This window comes from Oncorhynchus nerka, linkage group LG28 (genome assembly GCF_034236695.1).
Source record: "Oncorhynchus nerka isolate Pitt River linkage group LG28, Oner_Uvic_2.0, whole genome shotgun sequence".
NCBI classification, from domain to species: Eukaryota; Metazoa; Chordata; class Actinopteri; order Salmoniformes; family Salmonidae; genus Oncorhynchus; species Oncorhynchus nerka.
The window spans coordinates 7,528,921-7,549,311 of NC_088423.1; the positions used below are offsets into that span (position 1 = coordinate 7,528,921).

At 39.6% G+C, this 20,391-nt stretch overlaps 2 protein-coding genes across 2 annotated transcripts in view; one reads left to right on the forward strand and one right to left on the reverse strand.

Annotated features, from left to right (window-relative positions):
- Positions 1 to 6,812, reverse strand: part of LOC115112843 (conserved oligomeric Golgi complex subunit 2-like) — a 29,913-nt gene extending 23,101 nt beyond the window's left edge. The window contains 5 exon segments of the mRNA XM_065012613.1: positions 2,695 to 2,798; positions 2,981 to 3,061; positions 5,826 to 5,891; positions 6,203 to 6,364; positions 6,617 to 6,812. Coding sequence (XP_064868685.1) covers positions 2,695 to 2,798; positions 2,981 to 3,061; positions 5,826 to 5,891; positions 6,203 to 6,364; positions 6,617 to 6,673 — 470 coding nt within the window. The 5' untranslated portion in view covers positions 6,674 to 6,812.
- Positions 6,813 to 7,296: 484 nt separating this feature from the next.
- pgbd5 (piggyBac transposable element derived 5) overlaps positions 7,297 to 20,391 on the forward strand; it is a 48,423-nt gene continuing 35,328 nt past the window's right edge. The window contains exons 1-2 of the mRNA XM_065012529.1: positions 7,297 to 7,921; positions 13,298 to 13,728. Coding sequence (XP_064868601.1) covers positions 7,609 to 7,921; positions 13,298 to 13,728 — 744 coding nt within the window. The 5' untranslated portion in view covers positions 7,297 to 7,608. The remainder of the gene's footprint in view (positions 7,922 to 13,297; positions 13,729 to 20,391) is intronic.

Sequence of the window (20,391 nt, forward strand, 5' to 3'; positions counted from 1 at the left end):
ACTGTATTCATCATTAACAGATACATCCGTATGGTAAATAGCCTGTATTCTTCATTAACAGATACATCCGTATGGTAAATAGACTGTATTCATCATTAACAGATACATCCGTATGGTAAATAGACTGTATTCTTCATTAACAGATACATCCGTATGGTAAATAGACTGTATTCATCATTAACAGATACATCCGTATGGTAAATAGACTGTATTCTCATTAACAGATATCATCATTCATGATTAACAGATACATCCGTATGGTAAATAGACTGTATTCATCATTAACAGATACATCCGTATGGTAAATAGCCTGGACTCATCATTAACAGATACATCCGTATGGTAAATAGACTGTATTCATCATTAACAGATACATCCGTATGGTAAATAGCCTGGACTCATCATTAACAGATACATCCGTATGGTAAATAGACTGTATTCATCATTAACAGATACATCCGTATGGTAAATAGACTGTATTCATCATTAACAGATACATCCGTATGGTAAATAGACGGTATTCATAATTAACAGATACATCCGTATGGTAAGTAGACTGTATTCATCATTAACAGATACATCCGTATGGTAAATAGACTGTATTCATCATTAACAGATACATCCGTATGGTAAATAGCCTGGACTCATCATTAACAGATACATCCGTATGGTAAATAGCCTGGACTCATGATTAACAGATACATCCGTATGGTAAATAGACTGTATTCATCATTAACAGATACATCCGTATGGTAAATAGCCTGGACTCATCATTAACAGATACATCCGTATGGTAAATAGCCTGGACTCATCATTAACAGATACATCCGTATGGTAAATAGCCTGGACTCATCATTAACAGATACATCCGTATGGTAAATAGACTGTATTCATCATTAACAGATACATCCGTATGGTAAATAGACTGTATTCATAATTAACAGATACATCCGTATGGTAAGTAGACTGTATTCATCATTAACAGATACATCCGTATGGTAAATAGACTGTATTCATCATTAACAGATACATCCGTATGGTAAATAGACTGTATTCATCATTAACAGATACATCCGTATGGTAAATAGGCTGTATTCATCATTAACAGATACATCCGTATGGTAAATAGACTGTATTCATCATTAACAGATACATCCGTATGGTAAATAGCCTGTATTCTTCACTAACAGATACATCCGTATGGTAAATAGACTGTATTCATCATTAACAGATACATCCGTATGGTAAATAGCCTGTATTCTTCACTAACAGATACATCCGTATGGTAAATAGACTGTATTCATCATTAACAGATACATCCGTATGGTAAATAGACTGTATTCTTCATTAACAGATACATCCGTATGGTAAATAGACTATATTCATCATTAACAGATACATCCGTATGGTAAATAGACTGTATTCTTCATTAACAGATACATCCGTATGGTAAATAGACTATATTCATCATTAACAGATACATCCGTATGGTAAATAGACTGTATTCATCATTAACAGATACATCCGTATGGTAAATAGGCTGTATTCATCATTAACAGATACATCCGTATGGTAAATAGACTGTATTCTTCATTAACAGATACATCCGTATGGTAAATAGCCTGTATTCATCATTAACAGATACATCCGTATGGTAAATATCCTGGATTCATCATTAACAGAAACATCCGTATGGTAAATAGCCTGGATTCATCATTAACAGATACATCCGTATGGTAAATAGCCTGTATTCTTCATTAACAGATACATCCGTATGGTAAATAGACTGTATTCTTCATTAACAGATACATCCGTATGGTAAATAGCCTGGACTCATCATTAACAGATACATCCGTATGGTAAATAGACTGTATTCTTCATTAACAGATACATCCGTATGGTAAATAGCCTGTATTCATCATTAACAGATACATCTGTATGGTAAATAGCCTGTATTCTTCATTAACAGATACATCCGTATGGTAAATAGCCTGTATTCTTCATTAACAGATACATCCGTATGGTAAATAGACTGTATTCTTCATTAACAGATACATCCGTATGGTAAATAGCCTGGACTCATCATTAACAGATACATCCGTATGGTAAATAGACTGTATTCTTCATTAACAGATACATCCGTATGGTAAATAGCCTGTATTCATCATTAACAGATACATCTGTATGGTAAATAGCCTGTATTCTTCATTAACAGATACATCCGTATGGTAAATAGACTGTATTCTTCATTAACAGATACATCCGTATGGTAAATAGCCTGGACTCATCATTAACAGATACATCCGTATGGTAAATAGACTGTATTCTTCATTAACAGATACATCCGTATGGTAAATAGCCTGTATTCATCATTAACAGATACATCTGTATGGTAAATAGCCTGTATTCTTCATTAACAGATACATCCGTATGGTAAATAGACTGTATTCTTCATTAACAGATACATCCGTATGGTAAATAGCCTGGACTCATCATTAACAGATACATCCGTATGGTAAATAGCCTGTATTCTTCATTAACAGATACATCCGTATGGTAAATAGCCTGTATTCTTCATTAACAGATACATCCGTATGGTAAATAGCCTGGACTCATCATTAACAGATACATCCGTATGGTAAATAGCCTATGTCAAATCAGCAAAAAGCTGATGCAATCTCTTTTTAAACGGACCTGCTCATCTCAAGAGATGTCCAGTCTTTTGAGTTCTGAGAATGTAGGATTTTTTCAATCTTCTCTACTGATCGAACAACTTGTATGAGTTTCATGACATTGATCTGGTTTAAACGAAGAAAAGAGAAACATGACAGTTTAAAGAAATTTGCCTAACTTTTCTTTGAATCCTAATCTTTTGTCTGAATGAATTGCAAAAGTGTACGCATCCAGCTACACACATACAAATGTACTGTATGTTATAGAAAAACTATTGTTTGAAATGGTAGACATAAGGTTAACAAACCTTTTTGTTTTGCAAATCATCTTGCTTGGATAGCTGGTTGTCAATGGCTTGGACCACCTCACTTACAGATGTTCTAAAGTTCTCAGAAGTAAAAAGGACACCAACACAACACACAAAAATAGGACAACATGTGTGGCCGAGTCAACAGAAATAGGACAGCGTGTGTGACCAAGTCAACAGAAATAGGACAGCGCGTGTGACCAAGTCAACAGAAATAGGACAGCGCGTGTGACCAAGTCAACAGAAATAGGACAGCGCGTGTGACCAAGTCAACAGAAATAGGACAGCGCGTGTGACCAAGTCAACAGAAATAGGACAGCGCGTGTGACCAAGTCAACAGAAATAGGATAGCGCGTGTGACCAAGTCAACAGAAATAGGACAGTGTGTGTGACCAAGTCAACAGAAATAGGACAGCGCGTGTGACCAAGTCAACAGAAATAGGACAGTGTGTGTGGCCAAGTCAACAGAAATAGGACCGTGTGTGTGGCCAAGTCAACAGAAATAGGACAGCGCGTGTGACCAAGTCAACAGAAAAAGGACAACGTGTGACCAAGTCAACAGAAAAAGGACAACATGTGACCAAGTCAACAGAAAAAGGACAACATGTGACCAAGTCAATAGAAAAAGGACAACATGTGACCAAGTCAACAGAAAAAGGACAACGTGTGACCAAGTCAACAGAAAAAGGACAACATGTGACCAAGTCAACAGAAAAAGGACAACATGTGACCAAGTCAATAGAAAAAGGACAACATGTGACCAAGTCAATAGAAAAAGGACAACATGTGACCAAGTCAACAGAAAAAGGACAACATGTGACCAAGTCAATAGAAAAAGGACAACATGTGACCAAGTCAACAGAAAAAGGACAACATGTGACCAAGTCAATAGAAAAAGGACAACATGTGAACAAGTCAACAGAAAAAGGACAACATGTGACCAAGTCAATAGAAAAAGGACAACATGTGACCAAGTCAATAGAAAAAGGACAACATGAGACCAAGTCAATAGAAAAAGGACAACATGTGACCAAGTCAATAGAAAAGGACAACATGTGACCAAGTCAATAGAAAAAGGACAACATGTGACCAAGTCAACAGAAAAAGGACAACATGTGACCAAGTCAACAGAAAAAGGACAACATGTGACCAAGTCAATAGAAAAAGGACAACATGTGACCAAGTCAATAGAAAAAGGACAACATGTGACCAAGTCAATAGAAAAAGGACAACATGTGAACAAGTCAACAGAAAAAGGACAACATGTGACCAAGTCAATAGAAAAAGGACAACATGTGACCAAGTCAATAGAAAAAGGACAACATGTGACCAAGTCAACAGAAAAGGACAACATGTGACCAAGTCAACAGAAAAAGGACAGTGTGTGTGGCCAAGTCAACAGAAATAGGACAGCGCGTGTGACCAAGTCAACAGAAAAAGGACAACGTGTGACCAAGTCAACAGAAAAAGGACAACATGTGACCAAGTCAACAGAAAAAGGACAGCGCGTGTGACCAAGTCAACAGAAATAGGACAGCGCGTGTGACCAAGTCAACAGAAATAGGACAGGACAACAGAAATAGGACAGCGCGTGACCAAGTCAACAGAAATAGGACAGCGCGTGTGACCAAGTCAACAGAAATAGGATAGCCCAAGTCAACAGAAATAGGACAGTGTGTGTGACCAAGTCAACAGAAATAGGACAGCGCGTGTGACCAAGTCAACAGAAATAGGACAGTGTGTGTGGCCAAGTCAACAGAAATAGGACCGTGTGTGTGGCCAAGTCAACAGAAATAGGACAGCGCGTGTGACCAAGTCAACAGAAAAAGGACAACGTGTGACCAAGTCAACAGAAAAAGGACAACATGTGACCAAGTCAACAGAAAAAGGACAACATGTGACCAAGTCAATAGAAAAAGGACAACATGTGACCAAGTCAACAGAAAAAGGACAACGTGTGACCAAGTCAACAGAAAAAGGACAACATGTGACCAAGTCAACAGAAAAAGGACAACATGTGACCAAGTCAATAGAAAAAGGACAACATGTGACCAAGTCAATAGAAAAAGGACAACATGTGACCAAGTCAACAGAAAAAGGACAACATGTGACCAAGTCAATAGAAAAAGGACAACATGTGACCAAGTCAACAGAAAAAGGACAACATGTGACCAAGTCAATAGAAAAAGGACAACATGTGAACAAGTCAACAGAAAAAGGACAACATGTGACCAAGTCAATAGAAAAAGGACAACATGTGACCAAGTCAATAGAAAAAGGACAACATGAGACCAAGTCAATAGAAAAAGGACAACATGTGACCAAGTCAATAGAAAAAGGACAACATGTGACCAAGTCAATAGAAAAAGGACAACATGTGACCAAGTCAACAGAAAAAGGACAACATGTGACCAAGTCAACAGAAAAAGGACAACATGTGACCAAGTCAATAGAAAAAGGACAACATGTGACCAAGTCAATAGAAAAAGGACAACATGTGAACAAGTCAACAGAAAAAGGACAACATGTGACCAAGTCAATAGAAAAAGGACAACATGTGACCAAGTCAATAGAAAAAGGACAACATGTGACCAAGTCAACAGAAAAAGGACAACATGTGACCAAGTCAACAGAAAAAGGACAGTGTGTGTGGCCAAGTCAACAGAAATAGGACAGCGCGTGTGACCAAGTCAACAGAAAAAGGACAACGTGTGACCAAGTCAACAGAAAAAGGACAACATGTGACCAAGTCAACAGAAAAAGGACAACATGTGACCAAGTCAACAGAAATGAAGGTAAATCCAATTGATCATAATTTGAAAAAATAGAGTGAAACAGCACATACCAGCACCTCTTCACGCAACTGACCCAGTGGTACTGATAGCTTGTTCAGGGCTTTGTCCATTCCAACCTAAATAAATGATATCCATTATTATCTAGCTACTGTAGCTATTAGGCCTATTTGACATGTAAAAGTCCTGATCCTAGCTGGAACAACTGTTAGGAAGAACAAACAGACATCATTATCCTACATCTATCTATATTGAGCAGATTCCTGCTGTTGCTCTCAGTTGCCCCTTGTTTCTTTTGAGTGACATCATCGTAAAATATGATTGCTATCTTGTTATTTGGCTGAAAATGCATGGTTGTAAACACTCCCTAATGCAGCTTATGGGTGGGGGACACTGCAGCATCTTGAACGCGTCAGCCATAGAAACTCACCAGATTGGTGGAGAGGTTGACAAAGTCAGCATAGTCTTTATTGATGAGCTCAACTATGGCTGTTTTGAGCTGTTTGTAATACATCTCAAGGTCCTCGCGCATCTCCTCCATTTGGACATGCTTTCTGCAATCTGCAACAAACTGATCCACGTCGAAGTCATCCTGAATGCAACAGATGATGTAAACATGTCATGAATGATCATGTAGTTTGTTAGCTAGCTAGCTAAGATTATGCAAATGATGTACAGCAGAAACTAACTTGCCATTTCTAATAGGGTTTAGGTAGATAAATACTACGAGACAAACTTATATAAGTCGTTTCATAACAAGTGATGAAGCCAGTTTGGCTGATCACTGCTAGCTAACCTATGGCATTGCTAGCCAGCTAGCTAGTTTCAAAAGTCAAATTATTACCTTCATAAACACGTCCTTGTCGAAACACAGAGAATCCGGCCCCTTTGGCAGATTCATCTTTCTTTTGTACTATCTTTGAAATCAGAAAAGGCTGGACATGTAGTTATACTATAAAGTAACGAATGTTGCGAAATACTTTCTGAAGAATGACAGAGGGGAGAAGACAAAGTATACTTCCGCAAACATGACAGGGTACCACACCAAAAAGCAAGATGACTTCCGCGAACCAGTCTACTGCACCCCCCACAGGGCACTAGGGAGCGCTGCTTGGTTTTTTCAAAAAATATGGTGGTTTTAAAAATAAATATCTTGTCCTGCTGTTGTGTTCCTTTCCACATAAATTCATTAAACGTTTTCAAAACTGATTTGAAAGAGTTCCTGTAATTACATTGTCTGAATAAACGAATGCATTAATAATACATTAATAAACGAACGCATTAGTTAAACATGTGTTTTATATTCGTATCATAAGCAATACACAATTGATGGGGTATATGCATTTTCTAACCGCATCAGAAGACAATTCTGCTTTAACTACCATAAGATTTGACATTATAGTGAGTTATACAGCGCTATTATAAACGCTATTGGCCAGTACATGAGAGCAACCCAGGTCAGCTGATCATGATGCCGCGTATTCATTGAAATCTCTACACAGTACGAGCCCATTTTACGAGCCACCAACGAAATAGCTGGCCCAACCCGGATACTCAGAGGTGTGATCAATATTGATCATTTCGGTCTCTGTGCATAGCGCCTAGAGGTATTTCAGTATCCTTGATTGAGGACAGCTCCTCTCCGGAACATGCTTTGAAGAAAGGGGAGAATAGAAGTTATCACATCACAAGTCTGCAGTAGGCCTAGCATAATTCTAAAAACGTACAGTGGGAGTGGACGTAGGTAGGTGTGTGTGGTACGAGTTTTCCCAGTCGTGGATAATTGCATGTCGAATATTGTGCGGTGTTGTAAGCTACAAAAAGCATCGACGAGAGATGGCGGAATGTGGGAGGAAGGCGCTGTCTGTCCTGGAGGCGGCTCGCTCACGCTACGAGAGCTTGCAGATCTCAGATGATGTTTTTGGGGAATCGGGAGATGACAGCAGCGACAATCCTTTTTACAGCACTTCGGGTGACTCGAATTCGGATAACTGCTGCATGGAGGCCGGCGACGATCAAAGGTCAGGTGAGACTGTGAGTTGTCAAAGCGGAGGTCCACCCGGCTCGGTCTCAATAACTCAAGCAGAAGAGGATGGATGGAGCGACACCCTGCAAGATATCACGGTGGCCCCATACAACGAGACATATGGTATTTCATTTTAAGAATAAAGCCTCGCTTGACATAATGAATAGGATCATGATCTGATCTTCTCCATCATCTAAGGTGTGTGTGTGTGTGTGTGTGTGTGTGGTAAGTAGCCTATGATTGTAGGTCCTGACTCCTGATTGAACAACAGGTCAAGAAAAAGAGGGAGAGAGAAAGAAAGCCCAAGTGTCCTTTAATACAGGATCATGTCACAATATGGATTGATTTCTTGGAGAATTGTGGCTTATATGAATTTGGCTATTTAATTATCCAAATGAAATAGCCCACACTGTAACACTGCACTACCATGGGGAGCAAACAGTAAATGGACATAGGGGACAAGTTGTAGAGGAGCCTCTCTGCTTCTCTGTTCCTCTCACTGCATCTCCAGAGACTAATAACGTTGTGCAACATCTTTGCCTGTTCAGCCACATGTATTTGCCAACTAAGGCATTGAAGTGCCAATGTGAATTTTGGACCTCCAAGAAAGGTAAAAATACGATAGAGGATGTTCATTGGCAGGAATATTTTGTATTTTTTACATTGGCAATATACTGTAAGGTGACCTAGGTAGTCTATGGCGGTATATTAAGAGCTGCTGTGTAGAACATGTTAGTGGTGCACATCTTGAAATCACCCCTAGATCACTGTTAATAGTGAAGATTGTAGGCCTATCTGTGTGTGGCTGCTGGGTATGAACCAGGGAGCACTGTTTGTTCAAACATCATAGGTTGAGAGAGAGGCGAGGCACTAGCAGCCATGACAAATTAACTCTTTAAGTGGAGATGAATGACCATCTCCCCTCTTACATCTTCATGGAAGGTTCAGCTGCTACGATCAATGACGGAGGGCCTGTAAAGTAATGGTAATGTTTATTCCATTATCTCAGTCTCCTATTGCATGCCCAAGGCAGAGTTTAAAGGACCAATGTAGCCTTTATTTGATCTCAATATCAAATAATTTCTGTGTAACAATTAAGAACCTTACTGAGATTGTTTAAGATTAAATTGGTCAAAAATAGCTTCTTAGCAAAGAGCAATTTGTAAAACAAAAATTTTGCTAGGACTGTCTGGTAGTGGTCTGTGTGGGGAGGGGAAAACTGAAAACTTGCTGTTATTGGCAGGGGTTTGGAACTCTCGTTCTAATTGGTCCATTAAGTAATAATCATCGGTAATCATGTTTTTGACTGCACTGGGACTTTAAAGTGAATCAAATGTTTAAAAAAATGGTTTCCCAGTGTTGCCACTGTAAAGTAATACCTAGTAGTTACCAGTCATACTTCAGGAGTTAAACCCATTCTAGTACCAACAACTTAACCGAATGTCATATTGTTATCCCTACAAATGTCCTGTAAAATGATCAATGTATTACAGTTCTGGTCAGTCGTATAATAGGTGGTATTGATAGATACTGTATGTCAAATGTAACTAAATAAGCATGTGTAGGGTGAGGTTCCTCCCTTCATCATTACTCTGTTTGAACACTCTCTCACTGACTTGCAAATAAATGCCTCCCTCTCTCTCCAAGGTGGTCTGGGTGGTGCCTTGTGCCACTGTCACGACGTGAGAGAAAATCATGCCATCTGCCTGTAGGCTTTGGTATGGGCTTCATCACTGGCAATGACAGGTGGTGGCGTTAGCCAATACATTTCAGGCACAAGACATTGCCTTGGGAATCACTTCAGCATACAGAAGTCTTTGTACTTTATAGTCTACACTACAGTATGTATGTGTGGCGGTCTCTGTCTCCACTAGAAAATGGTTTGTTTTCACAGTCACCACTAAGTTATTTGAGACTGTTGACACAAACAATAGTGTTGGCAGGTGTATTTGAAACAAATTCCCCAGCCAAATTGCAGTAAAAGCTTGACTGTGTCCAAACCATTAGTGTATGAGCAAATAGGCAAGACACAGTGTGGCCAGGAAAGATGAACATGAGGTGGTTTTGTCATTAAGGGGGGCGGCAGGGTAGCCTAGTGGTTAGAGCGTTGGACTAGTAATCGAAAGGTTGCAAGTTCGAATCCCCGAGCTGACAAGGTACAAATCTGTCGTTCTGCCCCTGAACAGGTAGTTAACCCACTGTTCCTAGGCCGTCATTGCAAATAAGAATTTGTTCTTAACTGACTTGCCTAGTAAAATAAAAATTAAGGTTAGGTCAACGGAAGGTTTCCATGCAGCAAACTGGTGCTCACTGAGGAGACGACTGTCCAGTCCACATGTCTCAAGGAGAAACTAGAGTTATAACATCCCTTCTACAGGACACTAGCTATCACAACATACATTTTTAATTGGGAAAATGAGAGATGGAGTCTGTATAATTGATATTTAGTCCGATATGAAAATCCCACAGTTATAGCAGGCAGTACTTAATAAGCATGTCCATGGGTCTGAAATGTCTTTTTTTTGTTGTTCATTTCATTATCCTAGTAAAATCTCTGCAGTGTGTGCACGTTAGGGCAACCCCCCTGGATTACAATATAATACTGTATAATCTATTACCGTATAATCTATTATGTAACATAATTATGATAGAAAAGGCTTTCGAATCAATCAAGCTCCATTTCACTTTATCGAATGGCACATACATTATCTCCAGTATGTTCGTCTTAGACATTCTACCGCTGTGTTGGCAGGAATTTCCCACAATGGAATTCTTAATCAAGCGAATAAAACAATTCTATTCCATATGTTCCCATTTTTGTCCAGACTTCTGTTTACTGTATTGATTTGATGGCATCGGTCTTTGGAAATCCCTGCCTCTAAGGCAGTCATCCTGTATTTTGCACTTTGCTGCCAGATTTGAAAGTCTACTGGATTAAAGAAGTGGTTTTTGAAACCGTGTCTGTAGTGTGACCCACCCTTTGAACAACTTTGACCTCTGTCAACGTGACATGTACACTCAGTGCAAGAGTAGTAAAATAACAAGTATTTATTTCTTCAGCAAACCAAACTAGTTGATTATGGTCCTTTTGAGACCCAACATTTTCCTTATCTCTAGGCTGGATGTAGAGAGGACATGAGATTTTTAATTTGAGCCAAATGGCTTTTAGCAGTTAGCCAATCCAAACTTCCAGATATAGAGTTTGTTTCAGATATATCAATTTGTTCCAGAGAATGAGATAATACTGGTTTACTGGGCCTGAACTTCTACTTCTGTTTAGAGACGCTTTCTCACTCACTTTCTTGTGCCAAGAAAAATAGGTGTGACTCTCACAATTAAAAGCAGATTATTTTATTACATATTTTGGTTCATCAGCTTTTAATTGAGAGCTCTTAGATGAGCTCTCTTGTGATTGTTGGCTGCACCTTGGTTGAGGTGCTCTACTCCCTCACTGACTTTACAAGATTAGAGAGCGACAGTTCAATGAGTTTCATCACTGGTTTTGTGATGTGTCATTAATGAACCTTTATTTAACTAGGCAAGTCCGTTAAGAACAAGTTCTTATTTACAGTGAGGGCCAAACCCTCCTCTAACCCAGGGCCTGCTTAAGTCCAGGGATACTTCACACCCATCGTTTACACAGTTAATTAACAGATGTGATGAAGACCTGTGACAGCTCAGTGCTGCAGTTTTAATCAAGGTTCTATTCTTGGGTTTACGGTTGATATACAGTGGGTATACAGTGGATGTACAAATTTACAGTATCAGTAAGAATATACACTCAGTGGCCAGTTTATTAGGTACATCCATCTAGTACCCCTTTGCCTCCAGAACAGTCAATTCTTCGGGGCATGGAAACGTTGCTTGGTATCATGGGACCTAACGTGTGCCAGGAAAACATTCTCCACACCACCTCCACCAACCTGTACCATTGACACCAGGCAGGATGGGGCCATGGCTGCTTACGCCAAATCCTGACTCTGCCATCAGCATGACGCAACAGGAACCGGGATTCGTCAGACCAGGTGTCGGACCAAATGTTTTTCACTCCTCAACTGTCCAGTGTTGGTGATCATATGCTCACTGGAGCCACTTCTTGTTTTTAGCTGATAGGAGAGGAATCTGGTGTGGTGGTCTGCTGCAATAGACCATCCATGGCAAGGATCGCCGAGTTGTGTGCTCCGAGATGCCGTTCTGCACACCACTGTTGTACTGTGCTGTTATTTGCCTGTGTTTGGTCCGCCTGTTAGCTTGCATTCTAACGTTCATTTGAGCAGTAACTGAATGCCTCGATTCCCGTCTGCCTCCTTTATATAGCAAGCCACCGCCATGTGACTCAAATGTCTGTAGGAGCGAACCATTTTCGTGAATGGGGTGGTATACCTAATAAACTGTAGCATAGAGTCCATAGTCTCTATGGGCCAGATGGCCGGTTGGTGATGTGATGTTGTCCTCCCACTTGAGACTGTGGGAGATGATGGTCCCCAGGAATTTGAATGATTCAGCTGTGTTAACACTTGAGCCATCAATCTCGAGGGGGAGAGATGGTGAGGGGTGTTTTCTGAAGTCAACTACCATCTCCACGCTTTTGTCTGTGTTTTAGGTTATTGAGACTGCACCATGCCACTACCCACTGGGCAAAAACTGGTTGAATCAATGTTGTTTCCATGTCATAAAAAAATACAAATCAACATGGAAAACTGATTGGATTACAAAAAAAGTAATCAACATAAGAAAATAGTATTTTTTTCACCCAATTTTTACCTAATCCAATGACGAGGTGACATTTTTTGTTGATTTCGCGTTGAATTCACGTTAGTTAACAACTCAACCAAATTTAACTGACGTCTGTGCCCAGTGGATAGCCGGTCGACCTCTCCACGGTACATGGACTCATCGCCGTCGGTGATGAGACCGACCAGAGTGGTGTCATCTGCAAACTTGAGTAGTTTGACAGATGCGTTGTTGGAGGTGCGGATTACCATGCATTGGAAACTACAGTCAATGTCGAGGAGTGGGCTTTTCCAAACGGTTATAGTTGTCGGCTTGCATAAGTGGGAATGTTCATCTGACACGTTCAAGACAATACTTTTTCTATCCACTATAGTGTAGCACATGACAAAAATGAACCCTTCCCTCAAGCCCAAAAAGCTTGATTCTTGTTTGGATTACATTATGGTTACTGTCATGTTGAATAGAAATTGATTGCAGCCCTAGGGTTGACAGCACAATCCAAATAACAAAGACAGGAAAGAAATGCTACACGTTGTGCTTTTTTCATTTACAAAATAACTCAAAGCACAAAATAGCTCCATACTTTCAAAGTATTGTAATTCCCTTTTTAGAAATCATAGTCGTTTACACAGTAAGACTCCATTTACAAGTAATGTGTGATTGATGCTGTCAAATGAAAATAACAATCTGAGAGGCAAGTTTTAATGAGCGAGTGATGCTTTGACTGCAGCTCCATCATCTGTCTGTCTCTCTCCCTGTCACCAGGCCCTACCCAGAGAATGCCAGCTACAGCCACTTGCATGGACTTCTTCCAGCTCTTTGTGCCCGACAACGCCATCCAGAACATGGTGACGCAGACCAACATGTACGCCAAGAAGTACCAGGAGCGCTTCGGCAGCGACGAGGGCTGGCGGAACGTGACGGCGGCCGAAATGAAGGCCTTCCTAGGCTTGGTGACTTCCACCAGCGTTCACCGCTGTGAGTCAGTGCTCAGTATCTGGAGCAGCGGCTTCTTCAGCAACCGCAGCATTGCCCTCAAGATGAGCCAGGCGCGCTTCGAGAAGATCCTCAAGTACTTCCACATCGTGGCCTTCCGTTCCAGCCACGGCAGCCATGGCCTCTACAAGATCCAGCCCTTCCTGGACTCACTGCAGCAGTCGTTCGGCTGCAGCACCTTCCGCCCCTCACAGACTCAGGTATGGCAGTAGGCTGCTGTGTGTACTGTTCAGCTTTGGACATGTTTAGTACAGATGACAGGGCCGGGGTCAATTCGAGTAAACTTTAATTTTATTTCAAGTTTTTCCATTTTTAATTTTTTAATTTTAAATTAAAATCACTTCGTGAAGTGACTACCTTCAATTCAAATTTGTTGACATCTGTGCCCAGCGGGCAGCTTGGTGTGTTCGGCTCTGGGTACTTTTAGAGCAGACTCAAAATACAACACAGTGGTCAGATAGGTAGGTTGTCATTTGGACAAACATTCCTGGAACAATAGTACGTTGTGTCCATGTTTGTTCTAGTTTAGAACAGACTCATAGTTAACTTCTTTGGGAGCTGAATATTTATCTGTGAAGAGTAAACTTGTTTTCTGTCTAATTAAATGTCTTTATTCAAATGTTAATCTAATATCTGTCAGCAGCTGAATAATGTGTATTTGGGCCGTTTAATTAAGAGGGATTGGTTAAGATTAAGTTCAGAAACAAGCTAATGCACACTGAATATCCTTGCTGCAATTTGAATTGATTGACATGAGCCAATTTGCACCCTCCCATGGGGATTCCACCAACTCTTTCAGAATCTTGGCAATGTGAACTTTTCTGAAAGGAGGACAACCTGTCTTCTCTTTCTGTGCTAGGAAGAAGTGGGCTGGGAGGACACAAAGTGGGCTGGGAGGACACAAAGTGGGCTGGGAGGATGCGAAGTCGAAATGTTGTTGCCTTCACAGAAATAATTACGTATGACTGCCTCTGTGTTACATGTTAGATGGTTATGCTGTATTTTGGTATCAGAGAGGGTCAGATTAGTGATCCATTTTTTTTATCCATAGTGACTTCAGATTGCAGTTTCTGAACCCAAATAGTATTTCTAACTGATTTAGAATGTGTCCCTAAGCCTATTAGTTACTGCACAGGGTATTTTCACATCAATGAATGTCTGACGTAGCCATGTCAGGGATTTCTCCACCTGTCCTTTCAGTTTTAAGTTACTACTTTGACACAGACATACCCAAACTTTGTAAAATAGCCAACCAATATAACAACCAGTATCACAACAAATATACCAATATTACAAACAATAAAACAACCAATATAACAAGCACTATCACAACAAATATAGCAATATAACGACCAATATACAGTTGAAGTCGGAGATTTACATACACTTTGGTTGGACTCCTTAAAATTTGTTTTTCAACCACTCCACAAACTTCTTGTTAACAAAACTATAGTTTTGGCAAGTCTGTTAGGACATCTACTTTGTGCATGACACCTTTAAACAGCTTGTAAAATTCCAGAAAATGCTTTAGAAGCTTCTGATAGGCTAATTGACATCATTTGAGTCAATTGCAGGTGTACCTGTGGATGTATTTCAAGACCTACCTTCAAACTCAGTGCCTCTTTGCTTGGCATCATGGGAAAATCAAAAGAAATCAGCCAAGACCTCAGAATATTTTTTTAGACCTCCACAAGTCTGGTTCATCCTTGGGAGCAATTTCCAAACACCTGAAGGTACCACGTTCATCTGTACAAACAATAGTACACAAGTATAAACACCATGGGACCACGCAGCCGTCATACCACTCAGGAAGGAGACGAGTTCTGTCTCCTGGAGAGGAATGTACTTTTGGTGCAAAAAGTGCAAATCAATCCCAGAACAACAGCAAAGGACCTTGTGAAGATGCTGGAGGAAACGGGTACAAAATTATCTATATCCACAGTTAAACGAGTCCTATATCGACATAACCTGAAAGGCTGCTCAGCAAGGAACAAGCCACTGCTCCAAAACTGTCATAAAAAAGCCAGACTACGGTTTTCAACTGCACATGGGCACAAAGATTGTACTTTTTGGAGATATGTCCTCTGGTCTGATAAAACAAAAGTAGAACTGTTTGGCCATAATGACCATCATTATGTTTGGAGGAAAAAGGGGGAGCCTTGCAAGCCGAAGAACACCATCCCAACCGTGCACGGGGGTGGCAGCATCATGTTGTGGTGGTACTTTGCTGCAGGAGGGACTGGTGCACTTCACAAAATTGATGGCATTGTGAGGAAGGAGAAATATGTGGATATATTGAAGCAACATCTCAAGACATCAGTGAGGAAGTTGAAGCTTGGTCGCAAATGGGTCTTCCAAATAGACAATGACCACAAACATACTTCCAATGTCATGGCAAAATGGCTTAAGGACAACAAAGTCAAGGTATTGGAGTGGCCATCACAAAGCACTGACCTCAACCCTATAGAAAATGTGTGGGCAGAACTGAAAAAGTGTGTGGGAGCAGGGAGGCCTACAATAATGACTCAGTTACAGGAGGAATGGGCCAAAATTCACCCAACTTATTGTGGGAAGCTTGTGGAAGGCTACCCGAAAAGTTTGACCCAAGTTGCGAAATGTAAAGGCAATGCTACCAAATACTAATTCAGTGTTTATACATTTCTGGCCACCTGGGAATGTGTTGAAAGAAATAAAAGCTGAAATAAATAATTCTCTGTACTGTTATTCTGACATTTCACATTCTTAAAATAAAGTGGTGATCCTAACTGACAGGGACTTTTTACTAGGATTAAATGTTAGAACTACCAATATTACAACCAATTTAACAACCAATATAACAATATTACAACCAATATAACTACAAATATAGCAATATGACAACAATATTACAACCAATATAATTACCAATACAACAACCAATATAACATAGAACAACCAATATAACAACCAATACAGCAACCAATAGAACAACCATTATAACATATAAAAACCAATATAACTACCAGTACAACAACCAATATAACTACCAATGCAACAACCAATATAGCTACCAATGCAACAACCAATATAGCTACCAATGCAACAACCAATATAACTACCAATGCAACAACCAATATAACTACCAATGCAACAACCAATATAGCTACCAATGCAACAACCAATATAGCTACCAATGCAACAACCAATATAGCTACCAATGCAACAACCAATATAGCTACCAATGCAACAACCAATATAGCTACCAATGCAACAACCAATATAGCTACCAATGCAACAACCAATATAGCTACCAATGCAACAACCAATATAGCTACCAATGCAACAACCAATATAGCTACCAATGCAACAACCAATATAGCTACCAATGCAACAACCAATATAGCTACCAATGCAACAACCAATATAGCTACCAATGCAACAACCAATATAGCTACCAATGCAACAACCAATATAGCTACCAATGCAACAACCAATATAGCTACCAATGCAACAACCAATATAACTACCAATGCAACAACCAATATAGCTACCAATGCAACAACCAATATAGCTACCAATGCAACAACCAATATAGCTACCAATGCAACAACCAATATAGCTACCAATGCAACAACCAATATAGCTACCAATGCAACAACCAATATAGCTACCAATGCAACAACCAATATAGCTACCAATGCAACAACCAATATAGCTACCAATGCAACAACCAATATAGCTACCAATACAACAACCAATATAGCTACCAATGCAACAACCAATATAGCTACTAATGCAACAACCAATATAGCTACTAATGCAACAACCAATATAGCTACCAATGCAACAACCAATATAGCTACCAATGCAACAACCAATATAGCTACCAATGCAACAACCAATATAGCTACCAATGCAACAACCAATATAGCTACCAATGCAACAACCAATATAGTTACCAATGCAACAACCAATATAGCTACCAATGCAACAACCAATATAGCAACCAATACAACTTATAACAATATTATATCCAATACAACAACCAATACAACTTATAACAATATAACAACCAATATAACAATACAACAACCAATATAACAACCAATACAACTTATAACAATATAACAACCAATATAACAATACAACAACCAATATAACAACCAATACAACTTATAACAATATTACATCCAATACAACAACCAATATAACAACCAATAGAACTTATAACAATATAACAACCAATATAACAACCAATATATTGGTTGTTGTATTGTTATATTGGTTGTTATATTGGTTGTTGTATTGTTATATTGTTATAAGTTGTATTGGTTGTTATATTGGTTGTTGTATTGTTATATTGGTTGTTATATTGTTATAAGTTGTATTGGTTGTTGTATTGTTATATTGGTTGTTATATTGGTTGTTGTATTGTTATATTGGTTGTTATATTGTTATAAGTTGTATTGGTTGTTGTATTGTTATATTGGTTGTTATATTGGTTGTTGTATTGGATGTAATATTGTTATAAGCTGTATTGGTTGTTGTATTGTTTGTTATATTGGTTGTTGTATTGTTTGTTATATTGGTTGTTGAATTGTTTGTTATATTGGTTGTTGTATTGTTATAACAAACAATACAACAACCAATATACCAATACAACAACCAATATAACAAACAATACAACAACCAATATAACAATACAACAGCCAATATAACAACCAATATTACAACCAATACAACAATATTACAACCAATACAACTTCTAACAATATTACAACCAATATAACAAGATAATGAACAATATAACAACCAATACAGCAACCATTATAACAACAAATATAACAACCAATACAACTTATAACAATATAATAACCAATATAACAATACAACAACCAATATAACAATACAACAACCAATATAACAATACAACAACCAATATAACAAACAATACAACAACCAATATAACAATACAACAGCCAATATAACAACCAATATTACAACCAATACAACAATATTACAACCAATACAACTTCTAACAATATTACAACCAATATAACAAGATAATGAACAATATAACAACCAATACAGCAACCATTATAACAACAAATATAACAACCAATACAACTTATAACAATATAATAACCAATATAACAATACAACAACCAATATAACAATACAACAACCAATATAACAATACAACAGCCAATATAACAACCAATACAACTTATAACAATATTACAACCAATATAACAAGATAATGAACAATATAACAACCAATACAGCAACCAATATAAACACAAATATAACCAATAACTTATTACAACCAATACAACAACCCATATAACAAGATAATGACCAATATAACAATACTACAACCAATACAACAATATTACAACCAATACAACAATATTACAACCAAATCAAATCAAATGTATTTATATAGTCCTTCGTACAGCAGCTGATATCTCAAAGTGCTGTACAGAAACCCAGCCTAAAACCCCAAACAGCAAGCAATGCAGGTGTAGAAGCACGGTGGCTAGGAAAAACTCCCTAGAAAGGCCAAAACCTAGGAAGAAACCTAGAGAGGAACCAGGCTATGTGGGGTGGCCAGTCCTCTTCTGGCTGTGCCGGGTGGAGATTATAACAGAACATGGCCAAGATGTTCAAATGTTCATAAATGACCAGCATGGTCGAATAATAATAAGGCAGAACAGTTGAAACTGGAGCAGCAGCACGATCAGGTGGACTGGGGACAGCAAGGAGTCATCATGTCAGGTAGTCCTGGGGCATGGTCCTAGGGCTCAGGTCCTCAGAGAGAGAGAAAGAAAGAGAGAATTAGAGAGAGCATATGTGAGGTGGCCAGTCCTCTTCTGGCTGTGCCGGGTGGAGATTATAACAGAACATGGCCAAGATGTTCAAATGTTCATAAATGACCAGCATGGTCGAATAATAATAAGGCAGAACAGTTGAAACTGGAGCAGCAGCACAGCCAGATGGACTGGGGAAAGCAAGGAGTCATCATGTCAGGTAGTCCTGGGGTATGGTCCTAGGGCTCAGGTCCTCCGAGAGAGAGAAAGAAAGAGAGAAGGAGAGAATTAGAGAATGCACACTTAGATTCACACAGGACACCGAATAGGACAGGAGAAGTACTCCAGATATAACAAACTAACCCTAGCCCCCCGAAACATAAACTACTGCAGCATAAATACTGGAGGCTGAGACAGGAGGGGTCAGGAGACACTGGGCCCCATCTGAGGACACCCCCGGACAGGGACAAACAGGAAGGATATAACCCCACCCACTTTGCCAAAGCACAGCCCCCACACCACTAGAGGGATATCTTCAACCACCAACTTACCATCCTGAGACAAGGCTGAGTATAGCCCACAAAGATCTCCGCCATGGCACAACCCAAGGGGGGGCGCCAACCCAGACAGGATGACCACATCAGTGAATCAACCCACTCAGGTGACGCACCCCTTCCAGGGACGGCATGAGAGAGCCCCAGCAAGCCAGTCACTCAGCCCCTGTAATAGGGTTAGAGGCAGAGAATTCCAGTGGAAAGAGGGGAACCGGCCAGGCAGAGACAGCAAGGGCGGTTCGTTGCTCCAGAGCCTTTCCGTTCACCTTCCCACTCCTGGGCCAGACTACACTCAATCGTATGACCCACTGAAGAGATGAGTCTTCAGTAAAGACTTAAATGTTGAGACCGAGTTTGCGTCTCTGACATGGGTAGGCAGACAGTTCCATAAATATTGAGCTCTATAGGAGAAAGCCCTGCCTCCAGCTGTTTGCTTAGAAATTCTAGGGACAATTGGGAGGCCTGCGTCTTGTGACCGTAGCGTACGTGTAGGTATGTACGGCAGGACCAAATCAGAGAG